This window comes from Pholcus phalangioides, unplaced genomic scaffold, assembly GCF_987345545.1.
Source record: "Pholcus phalangioides strain wild (caught in Gottingen) unplaced genomic scaffold, Ppha-v1.0 ptg000012l_1, whole genome shotgun sequence".
NCBI classification, from domain to species: domain Eukaryota; kingdom Metazoa; phylum Arthropoda; class Arachnida; order Araneae; family Pholcidae; genus Pholcus; species Pholcus phalangioides.
The window spans coordinates 10,764,377-10,777,101 of NW_028301605.1; the positions used below are offsets into that span (position 1 = coordinate 10,764,377).

A 12,725-nucleotide genomic window follows, 5' to 3' on the forward strand; every position below is an offset into this window, starting at 1 on the left:
GCGATTGTCTGCAAAATTGCTTTTATCTGTGAATTATTCTTCTAAATATTTGTTTTAAATTATATTCTATTCAACTGTCTTTTTTTTTCTCAAATATTATTAATGGTGGTAACGATATTGAAGAGTAATTCAGCTGTAGCTGAAGCTATTCAAAAGTCTCATCATATTTATAGCCTACGGTCACGTGTGTAGCTAGAGGGGGTATTTCTGAAGATATTTGTTAAAGCGGTTATTATATTGATTTTTTTTTATGGTTGGAGTTGAATAAAAGTGTGATAATGGCATAATTATTCTTGATATTATATTATATCAATTACAGAGTTATAAAGAAAAAGCGTTGATTTATTTTCGTACATTATATATACAACGAAATCAACGCTTTTCTATTGGCGAAATAGCTGATCTAAATTACGATTATGTTATGATGATATCAACTTTGACGTTACCCGGGATGAATAAACCAATGAATTGAAATTAGAAACATACATACACTTTTTTATCCTGTAAAATATGTAAAATATCTAAGATGAAGGCTAATCCAAAAGTCAACGCATTCTATGGAGTCACGAATTTTATAATTCCATATAATTTTAGACACATAATTATCGAATGGGAATCCAAGTTCATCTGGTTTTTTGGAATGTGTTTAGAAAAAGTTCAACAAGAGAAAATAAATTTAAGTAACTATTACTAAAACTATATTTTCTAGTGAAAATGATATAAATTATTAAAATGCAATTTTTCTTCGGATCGAAAAAGAGCAGTCTAGTGATAAGAAAAATAAAATTTTAGAAATTATAAATTTCAGATTAAATATTCTTTGCTTAAAAAATTTTGGGAATAAATACAAGAAATTTGAAATATTTAATGCAAATTATACTGTATTATATAAATAATTGACTTTTAATAAACCAGGTAATGGAAGTTTGAAAAATAGTAAAATAAAATTATAAAAATTGAAAAAAAAACCTTTCTACTTTTGCGCAGAAAACCCATTTTTGATCGCTCTTACAATTCGTGACCAAATTGCCAAATTGCACAATTTTTTATACATAATGACTGGCTACTTAAATAACATATTTACGAAGTTTCAAAAAATTGGACATCAATTTAACTCTTTTTTTCTTTGCAATTAATGTAAATTTCCGTTTAATTAGCTTTATAATTAATGTAAATTAATTATCTTAGTTTAATCAAAATAATTAGTAATCATAATTTTGGAAAACCTCATGTACCAAAATGTGGCAAAAAAAGATTTTGGAGAAAAATTATATTTTTCCATTTCCAAAAAAATTCTCTCTGGTCCGGAAGAAAAAAAATTGAGATCGAACATTGGGAAAAAATTATTTTTGAAAATTTGTAAAAAATTGAATTTTATTGTAAGAAAAATTTTTAAAAATACATTAGACGTTTTAGTTCTAAAAATGTTCATTTCATACAAAAATTTGACTGGAAAGTATTTTAAAAAAATTAAACGAAGCATTGCGGAAATGCAGCGTTAGTCAAAAATGGGTTAAAAACCCTAAATCAGCGGATAAACTGAAACTATCCTACTCGGTATAAACGATTGTAGCATGTTACTGAATTTTAAATTCTAATAAAACAAAATTCAAGAGAAAAACGGAATGTCATATATGAATAATAATTCCATTATTGGAGTAACAAAATAATAATAACAACAACAACAATACTAACACGAGAGTAAAAATAAATAAAATAAAGTAAAGAAGAACATTTCTTCTTCTCTTTATACAATTTTTCCAAAACATTGCGACCATTTCACGCGCCATTTCTCAAAAACGCGTTTTCTCGGAAAAACGGAAAATTCCCTTGTAATGGGTTTGGAGGTACTCAGCCGGACACCGTTCAAAAAAATAGCGTAAGATTTCACTTTTTTCTTCCCTTTCATAGGAATATATATGAGTAAAATGTGACAAATGGCGCAAATTTTATGTGTATTTGTTTGTCTGCGTACAGTTTCTTTACGACTGATCTCCCGGAACGATTGGATAAAACGAAATTGTAGAAACGATCGTTTATGGTACGTGTATTCACCGATACCGGATAAATGGCCATACAAGGTGGAGAATAAAAACGGTGAATACACACGGGAAACGTATCAATCATAATGCATGTTGAATATCATGTTTTCTTTAACGGCTGGGTTTCTTATTGGATTTACCTTTTATCGGGGGGAGGGGGGGTGCACAACCTCCCATCCGAGGGGCAAATGAGACCCTCCAATTTGTTCCACCCGGCCCGCTGAAGTTATTCCGGCAGAGAAGTATCAATACACGCAACACAATATAAATCAATAGGTTGGCCATATTTCTTTCATAAAAATACGGTATATCGCCAAAAAAAGTTGTCAAAGGCAAATAAAGTTGCCAGTTACAGCCAAAAGAATTGTGAAATGCAAGTAAAATTGCTAATAACAACCAAAAAAACTTCCAAAAGTTGTCAGTTACAATTTTAAGGTTAAAGTTACAGCCAAAAAAAAAATGCAAAGGTCACGTAAAATTTCTAGTATCTACGCCAGACGAATTGTCAAAGGGAATTAAAGAGTTTCCAGTTACATACGAAAGAATCGTCAAATGCAAGTAATGTTGCTAATAACAACCTCCTCTTCCTCGTAACCAGAGCATGGCCCAACGCTGTTTCAACGCGCTAATACAGCTAAAGAAAATGTCTAAATCAAGCAAAGTTTCCAGCTAAAGCCAAAAAAAATTGCTTAAATACAAGTTACCAGTTACAGCCTAGACAATTGTAAAATGCAAGTAAAGTTGCAAACTATCACTAAAATTGTTGCAAAATTACTTCAAAAAATAAAACAGAAAAACGTAAAAGTTTGCCAAATATGAGATAGGTATATCATAATTAATTATAACCAAATAAATAGAGCCATAATTATCCTAATGTAATTTATAAGTAATAATCTCACTTCTCGATTTTAAAAGGCTTAACTAAGCTTCCTTGAAAATAAGGGAAAAAACGGGACATTTTATAAAAAAAAATTGGGATGGGGTCAATATTACAGGAACATGCATAGCTATGACATACCTGTAATGCATTGGTTTTCCAAGTATTCGACTTGTCTGAGCGATCTCCTAAACGCTTCCGGTGCCGTACGTCTGTCGTGCCTGCTGAGTACGCAAGTCTTATTGGCTGGGTCGTACCTTGCTGATCGGCAGATGAAGCTGTCCTCGACGCTGCATCGCTCTAAGCAAACGTCTCTCGATTCGACACCGCGGAGAGGTTTGTCGTCGTATCCGAAGAGTTGGACGCTTGGTATTCTGTCGAAAGCCCATTGTCTGTGGCAGGGTTTACCTTGAGGATGGAAGAAAAAAAATTACTTTAATTTCAGAATTAGAAAAAATATTGGAAACTATTTTTTTTTAAGTTTCAATTTCAGAATTTTTTAGAAAATGATTTGTAAAGTTGCCAGTTACAGCCAGAAGAATTGTCAAATGCAAGTGAAGTTGCCAGTTATAGCTTTAGGATTTTGTCCGAGACAGGTTAAGTTGCCAGTCACAGCAAAAGAAAATTGTCAAGTAAAGTTACAGCCAAAAAAAAGTCAAATGCAGGTAAAATTGCCAGGTACAGCCAAAAAAAGTCAAATGCAAGTGAAGTTGCCAGTTACAGTCAAAAGTATTGTCAAATGCAAGTAAAACTGTCCGTTGTAGTCAAAAGTATTGTCAAAAGCAAGTAAATCTGTCCGTTGTAGTCAAAAGTATTGTCAAATCCAAGTAAAGCTGTCCGTTGTAGTCAAAAGTATTGTCAAATGCAAGTAAAGCTGTCGGTTGTAGTCAAAAGAATTGTCAAGGACAACTTATATTGCCTGTTACAGACAAATAAAATTTTCAAAGGTATGTGTGGTCCGTAACGTATTCATGGTGTCAGAGTTGTGCTTGATGACGCGCGCGACGCAGTTATAGAGCACTTAAACGGCCTTCGATGCAGTTCTACATCGCTCAAGTTCCTCGTGGCACAGCTCTAGATCACTCCATTAGCTTATGGCACATTCCCACGTCACTTGAGTGGCTCACGACACGTTTTAAAATCAACGTGGTCCTGCACTCTGTTAAAGTTTGAGCATCTTTGGTTTGGATGTAGCCAGAGCTGTGCTTATATTGAAATACGGTAGTTTTATGTAACGCAAAAATCGTACTACAGTAGACGCTCTATTATAACGACTTCCGTCGTTCCGTCGAAAACAAACATTATATCGGGTGGTCGGTACATCGAAAGGAAAACATTTTTGGGATCTATACTACCGGTCGTTGTAATGAACGGACGTGATAACGTGTGGTCGCGTCGAGACCTCAAGAAAACATTAATTATGCGCTGCTATTTGTATCGAATTTTATGTATCAAGTTTTTTTTGCGAGACATTGCCATCTCTGGGTGAAATTTAGAACTTTTTTATTATTTGTCAAAACTAATCTTGATGCTTTGATAAGTAGTTTCATGCAAATGCACTTTTTTATGTGAATTGGTTGTTGATTTTAATCAATGTTTAAATGTATTCAGGACTTTTCTCCTATATTGTTTTTAAGTTATATTTTGTTTACAGAATTTTTTATTATATAAATGTATACGGATAAAATTTATTGAGTTTTTATAAACCTGAAGTCATAATAAGGAGAGTCTTCATCATACGAGGGAAGTTTCTCCGAGTGGAAGAATAGTGCTTTGTTTCCCAGCGCGGGCGTTGGGAGTTAATGGCCTCTCGGGAGGGCGATGGGACAAAAAAAAAAAGGTTGGGAAACACTGGTCTATTGGTTCTGACAGATGTGTTAGTGGAAGAGTCAAGAAAATCAAGTAGAAGGTTAACAACACAAGGATCCAGCAAGAGAATGATAGTGCCAACACAAGAACCCAGTCAGGGTACCGACACAAAGACCCAACAAGGAACCTGTGGATTCAAGAGAAGGACCCAACAAACGATGGATGTTCGGAGTCAGTTGGGAGTAAATTTAGGGCATAATCTTCAACGAGCTAATGGTTGGAAGGAAATCGTTTCCAACATCATAACTCAAGATTTTCCTTTAGATGATATTTTTGATTATAGTCGAGGAATGTCTTTTCGTCATCCTCAGTACCAAGCCAGAGAACAGAAGAGCGCCACTAGAGAAAGCTCTTTCAAAGATCCTAAAAGTGCTGACACACAATACCAAAAGAGGTCAAACCAATCGCTCTTCTACAATTTAACGCAGACGGATTGAAGAGTGATTTATCAGAGTTTCGCCAGTTAGTTGAGGACAGAAAAACTGACGCGGCATGCGTCTCCGAAACATTTTTGAAAAAGGGCCAAAATTGCAAACTTCTCATGTATCAGAAATGACCGAATCACTGGTGTCAAAGGTGGAGTGGCTATATATTTATATCTCTTAAAAAATACCTTTCTTACAACATCGTGGACTTGCCATGTTTTTCATATACGGAGGCTGTGGCCGTAGATTTGTCGTTCGGTCACAATCTACAAATGCGAATAGTATCGCTGTATAAATCTTCGGACAAGATTTTGGACTATAAAGTCATCAGAGCTATCTTCAGAGACAAGATACCAACTATAGCAATGGGAGACCTAAATACAAAACATTCTTACTGGGGCTCCAGAATTGACTCTTCAGCCGGTAAAAAGTTAAAACAACATTGCGACAGAAATGCAATATGTGTTGTAGGATCTCAAACTCCCACTTACTATTCATACAACCTGAATTGCCGACCAGAAATTCTGGATATAAAGCTGGTAAAAAAACCTAGTTTCATCTAAAATCGAAGGTTCTGAGAGCTCTTTACTCAGATCATCTAGCAGTTGGAGTTCTTATAAGTTGCACGACCCGTGTATGAACCTACACCTCCAAAAAGACAGACTGGAAAAAATAGCAATGTCTACTCCAAGACATACCTATACTGATTCCACCGCAGGAAAGAAATGGAAAAGATCCCGAATGGCATACAGGCATGCGTCAACGCAACAACTTCTACGAAAAGTCATAATCTACTAGAGCTTCCATACTTCCTCAAAGAAAAGGTAAGATGGAGGAACAGGTATAGAAAATTGTATCAGAAAACCAGGAGATCCATATTTTCACTCAGAGTGCAAGAGAAAAAAAAGCCGAGATCCGACGCCTTATCAAGAATTTTCTAAACGAGAGGTTCGATGAATGGGTCATGGACGCTAAGCCAGAAGATGGCAGGCGTGTACGACATCTATAAAAAAATGTACAAGAAAGCCACTTCGATTCCAGCGATCCACAGCAGATCCGAGGGAGTGATATGTGAGGACGAACAGAAAGTAAATGAATTCACAATGGGTCTACGACAGCAGTTCTCTCCTAATGGCGTCTCCACTTCAGAACATCGGCAGCGAATAAATCAAGTAGTGAGAGAATACTTGGTAAACCCGTCTGCATTGGATCACGTAGTTTTGCCACCAACGAATCCAGGCGAGAGAGAAAAAATCATATCTAAATTGAAGCCCCCGTAAAACACCTGGCGTGGATGGCCTCACAACTAAAGCGATAAAAATGCTTACTCCAAAATGCCATCATATCTCCGACAAACATTTTCAATCTCATGTCAATGCTGGCTTATTTTCCTACATATTGGAAAAATGCTATTATAAAATTAATTCCAAAACCTGGACAACCTCCAGCATTCACATCATCGTATAGACCTATCGCTCTTTTCTCTCATCTGTCCAAAGTTATTCGAGAGGGTGTTTGCTGCAAGACTGACCGAATTTACTAACGGATTCAACTTAGGCCGAATGGGACAGTTTTGTTTCAAGCCAGAGCACGAAACAGTTCATCAGCTCGTTAGGGTGATCGAATGCCTCCAAGCAGCTAAAATTATAAAGATTACTCTGTTGCAGGCCTTTTAGATTACAGTCGAGCTTTTGATAAAATTTGGCATGAAGGGCTGTTTTTCAAAATGATAAATAGCGGCTACCCCTCAATTATAATCAAATTTTTGAGTTCATGTTTATCTTTTCGGACCTTTCAGGTCAAGATAAATGACTCATTATCAGAAAAAAGACGTATAACCGCAGGAATTAACCAAAGTTAATTAGATTATAATACCGATGATTACACAATATTTTCATGGCTGATTATCCTATGGTACCAAAAGTGCACGCTTCAAGATACAAGACCCCTTGTTGTAACTTGGAACATTTTTGCCTCTTCAAAAATCCTCCATGTTTCATGATGACAGTAAAGAAAGAAGAAAGGTAATTTAAAAGTTTATATGATATTCCATGCAGTATAAAGTGAGTAAAATTGAATTCATTCCCAGCAGTCCCTACACCGCGAATATATTTTCAACATCTCCTTATGTAAAGAATGTTGTTCCTAAAATCATGAAAAAATTTTCCCAATGGTTTTACAATTGCAAAATAGAATGTACGATTTTCAACCAGGCAAATAAAGTACTGTATTTTATTTCAATCTGATACTGAAAATCCCTGATACTCACCAAATCACCAAAATCTAAGAAAATCTGTCCAATGCTCCCTCTGGGTCCAGACAAACAATGACCGGTCAGATTCATCAACTCACTCAACTCGAGAACGAGAGAGTATTTACCTCACGTATAGAGTATATAGCACCAATATCGCTACTCTCACAATGACATTTTCTTTTCCTTCCGTCCAGATCAGTACAAAATGGGTGCCATTAGTACGAAAACTTTAGAAAACTCCCTCACGTCAGTCCCGAAAAATAAAATCCATTAAATCCCACCCGCGTCTGTACGTTGTTTTTCTTCTCCTGACAGCACAAAAGAAAAAGACCTCCAGTATCGTTAAAGGTCTTCAAAAAAAAAAGACCGTAAAGCAAACAAACTTCACATTTTTCATGTTTCCACAAAGAAAAAAATTTCTTCATGTCCACTGATGTCCGAATGGTCGGTCCTGACACCTTCGAGGACTATTAGGTCCGAATGTGTCTTAAAAGTAAGAGGGAGACGGAGAATAAACTAAAATTGCAATACCCGGATGTCAAAAAAAGTAAAAAATATGCCAAAAAAGAAAGTTGTTTGCCCATCATGGGACACTGACATCTAAAATTTTAGGCCTGTCACAGTTTTAATGTGATGGATCGCGAGTTAGACTAGTCAGCGAAACTCCCTTTCTCACGAACAGGTTTCTAGAACTTTCTATACATTATCTTTTTTACTTTCTTATATTTCTTAACTTCACCCCTTTTTCCCGCTCACATTTCTTATCCTATTCTCATTTTATTTATTTTTTTTTTTTTGCCGGGAATAATCGATCATGTCATGCCGGGGATTGGATGATAGATTCGGCGCCGGTTTTTCTGAAAAAATTCCACCCACTACAACGAGTTCCCGGACGGGAATATGAAAAAAAAGAAAAACCGATACAAGTTTTGAAATTTTATTCTCCCATGTATAGCGATGTTTTCCTGTTATGTTTTATTCCTGAAAAATCTGGAGAGATGTGGGGGGAGGGGAAGGGGAAAATCTTGGATAAAGGATTTTTTTGGAGCGCTTGTGATATCTTGATGAATTAGATATTGTTTGTGTGTGTGCGGTTACGTTTTGCATGTTATGGGAGAAATAATTTGTGACGAGATGTTTTGTTTTTCGGAATTTTTCGCGATGTTTGGAATGATGTTGAGGATTGGGGAAAAAATATCGTGTTTTTTTCTTACAGAACTAAAAATTGAAGTTAAAAAACAATGTTTTAATCAAATTGTTGGAATGAGAAACGTATGTCCTGACAGCCATTGCCAAATACAGGGTGGGAAAATAATCCGTACAAACTTTAAAAATGAATAAAAACCGGAAAAGTAACCGAAGTAAAAAACGGTTTGCAGGGTTAGCATCGCTTGGTTCCCGGGATTTTTTTTTAACACATGAAAAAAAATAACTCAAATCCGCCGATAGATGGCGCTGGTATGAGCGACTTCAGTGGAACTATGCAAATGAGACGGTTGTAAGAACTGCGCTCTTAATCCAGAACAAGTTCACCGTTGTAAACCGTGTATGTGGACCTCCCGCACTCTGCCGTTGCTGGATTTCTGACTCGCCTGCAATGTGTTATTCCTTGTGGTGGTGGTCATGTGGAGCACATACTGCTGTAATAAACGATTCGGAGGCATTCTGTTCGTTATTTGCGTATCTTTTCTTTGACTTGTGTACGTCAGTGCCACCTATCGGCTGTTTTTGGGTTATTTTTTCCTCCTGTCTTAAAAAATTTCCCGTTTCCTAGCGATGCTTATCCTGCAAACCGTTTTTTATTTCGGTTATTTTTCCTGTTTTTATGAATTTTTAAAGTTTCTAAGGACTTTTTGCCCACCCTGTATGACGTTATGCCGGGTTTTCCTAGAAGCAGGTCATCTGCGCCGCGTGCAGCATGAAAATGCTGATTAGTTGAAAAACCCTGAATTTCAGGGTTGTTTTGACCAATCACCTCCTGCACACGATGCAGAAATCCTACTGCTAGGAAAACCCGGCTTTACCGATATGACAGCTGAATAAGACGTGATTATGAATAAAGGTCCTTGAACAACCATGCTTACTTATTCGCCTTCTTTGAAACTAAAGCGTAACGTAAGTTTTATTACTGTAACGTAACCAATCGCTTTTTTCCTCATCCTGCTTCTTTTAAACGATTTCAGAACCATATCTCCTGGAGCGTCAAACCTATTTGCTCAAACATGGAGCACAACGAGTCCGCTCTCCTTTGTAGGTGCCTTTTCGAATTTCCGGCCAATGTAATGCGTTTCATAAGTTCACCGCAGCCGATAAAACAATAATCCGCTCTTCGAAAGTTGTACCCTTTGTCCCAAAGTTAAGCACGTCCCCGCAGCACGTCTTGAACAAAAAAAAACAGGCTTTTCGAAAAAACAAACCTCACGTTAGGTACAAGGTGCATTCCGACATGCACGAATTTGTTAAAAGTTCCTTAGAGAGAGGTGCATGTGCGGTATAGTTGTAATTGTTGCTATGAATATTTGTGTTAAAAATAAAATTGTTTCAATTCAATATTCTTAGAGAATTGGCCAGTCTTGTATGGATCACGCCATGATGTTCTCATTTGAACACATCCACCAATTGAAGGGGACCATATGACTCCTATTTCACGAAACATTTCCGTATTTTTCTACAATTTTAGCCGCATTGTATTTTTATGCCATTTCCATAAATGTTAATTGGATTTGTAATCTTTACTGAAATTGCAATTAACTTTGACAACTATTCGAGCTTGGAGTCATTCAGGATTGATCGAAATATTGCTTGCCTTATTTTAAATGATTGCCGTTTTTATAATACAGTGTGCTCCTGTAATCCCTTTGACATAAAAACCCTTCATTCCCTGTGCGCAGCAGCATATTAATTACAGTGAGAGGAAACATCATACGTACCACCAAGGCATATCTTCCTATGATAGCTCCAGCCACTAGTGTGTTCAACTGGTCCTGAAGGAAGCTCGTGAGGACCCCGTAGGATGACACACTCTTGGGCTTCGTGATCCATGAAATAGCCGACGCATTCTTCACTCTCCAGGCATTTCCTATAGCACGCTGTCGGTGCCGTATGCGTCAGAAGCTCTGGTACCGACGAGCCACCCGAGGTATCCCAAAGGCTCGTAGGCAAGCGTAGGCCTGGCGTCCTCTCGAATGTTATCCTACCAGACGAACAGTTCAGATCTGAAATAAGCAAAAATATATACATATTATTAACGTACTTTTCCTTGTTTCAAAATCTTTACAACAAAATATGTGATGAATACTTTACAGCAAGGGGTTTTCAAAGCATGGCCACGGACTGTTTTTATTAAGTAATAGCTAAAAACATTAAAAGCCGATTAAATTGAAGCAAAAATAAACAACATGATAAAGCCCGATATTAGGTGTTTCACGGATTCATCAGTAACGTTGTACATTCGGTAAATTAATATTAAAAAATAAGTATGAGGGCCCAGAACACGAACATATATTAAAAGCCCCTGATTTCGTAAAATTCAGGATACAAAAGTCAGGATATGGAAAAACATACATAATTAAAGAATCTACAGAAATTCTGAAAAAAAAGACTTCCACGAAAGAAATGATTTCAGAATTTTCAAAATAATAATAATATTAGAATTTTTAAGAAAAAAAAGGATTTACGAATTTTTGAAAATAATAAAATATCAGCATTTTCAAAAAAGAAATTATTTTCGTTAAAAGAATATCAGAATTTTCAAATTAACTATTTCCAGCTTTTTCAGAAAAATAGTTTCAGAATTTCCAAAACGAATAATTTCAGAATTTTCCAAAACAAATAATTTCAGAATTTTCCAAAACAAATAATTTCAGATTTTTCGAAAAGAAAAATTTTCAGAATTATTCAAATTTATGGAAACTTTTAATTAGTGAATAAAATTATTTCACAATCGATTATATAAAGAAAAAATTTCAGAAAAATTGAGAGAATTCCAGAATTACACGAAGAAATAATAGGAGAACCATTTAAAATAATTATAGAATAAATAAATTAATTAATAATGAGTGAAAGGAATGATATCAGGATTGATCAAAATTAAGAGTAATAAGAAAACAATTTCAGAATAAAAGGAAATAGTTATTTTCCGAGTATTACGCCGAGGTGAACTTGGAAAGAAAAGTCACCTGGTCTCCTCCGGGAATCGAACTCAGATCCTTCTACAAACCACGCAAGTGTCTTTCGTAATAAATAAAAGTCTTCAATTGTTTCAGGCCTCGGTCTAACCCTTCCGTTAAGGTGCCGCCGTACATTACATTAAACCCTTTTAAATCTGAGTATTGTTTTAGAATTACAAATATAAATCGGTGGCCCGTGAGCGTCGTGTAAAGTTTTAATTTGGACAGCAATGTCTGAAAAGTTGAAGAACAGAAAGAATAGAATCGTTACAGCATCTATTAAATCGCGAGAAATTGACAAAAAAAAAAGAGATCTTCCATCATATAATCGAATTCTAGTGAATACAAATTTACCAGACGACGGTAATTACATAAACATGGAACAAGTTGGAACGGACACGAAACACTAGGGGGAATAAGAATTAACGTGAAACTGAAAAAAAAAAAGACAGACTAAAATAATAATAAAATTCTGGAATGTTCGAAATGTTTCTCGATATCAAATCTTTCCAAATTTCCCACAGCCACTGTTAACACTTTTGTACTCATTGCCATCCCGAACGCCTGGCACCACAGACCCGACCCACCTCACCTTTACTAGCAAAAACCCCTCCAACCTTTTCCTGGTGAGTGTTCCAAGAGGTAAGAGACTGAAAGGGAGAGGGTACACGCTACCACCACTCAATCAATTACTCAGACATCGGAGAACAATCGGTGCAATCTGGTGCAGACTTCCCTTCCAAAGTTTTCTCGATTAGATTAGAGAAAGACTCTCTCGGAGAGGGTAAGAGAGAAAGATTCCGGAAGAACTAACTCTCTCTCCGGCCAACCTGGCCTTCTTTTTCCATCTCGGCTTCACACCCGTCCTCCTGATCTGCCTCCACCATCTCCTTGTACTTCATTCCGAGAAGAACATATTTTTCGAACTACTTTCGCACAGCAGGTCCACCAACGACACTCTCTCACACACACACATACAAATAGAGAGGGATTTTACCCAAACCTCACGATCTTCGCCGCATAGTTTGACGAACCCTTTGAACGAACTGATTGTTCAATTGAAAAACACTAGTTTCAATGGGAAAAACA

General features: G+C 36.3%; 1 protein-coding gene across 1 annotated transcript in view; it reads right to left on the reverse strand.

Moving 5' to 3' along the window:
* The window catches only part of LOC149079521 (uncharacterized), a 276,137-nt gene that overhangs the window by 147,504 nt on the left and 115,908 nt on the right, over nucleotides 1-12,725 (reverse strand). The window contains exons 3-4 of the mRNA XM_089240166.1: nucleotides 10,398-10,682; nucleotides 3,061-3,327 (exon numbers count right to left, since the gene is read on the reverse strand). Of these exons, the coding sequence (XP_089096292.1) occupies nucleotides 3,061-3,327; nucleotides 10,398-10,682 (552 nt within the window). The remainder of the gene's footprint in view (nucleotides 1-3,060; nucleotides 3,328-10,397; nucleotides 10,683-12,725) is intronic.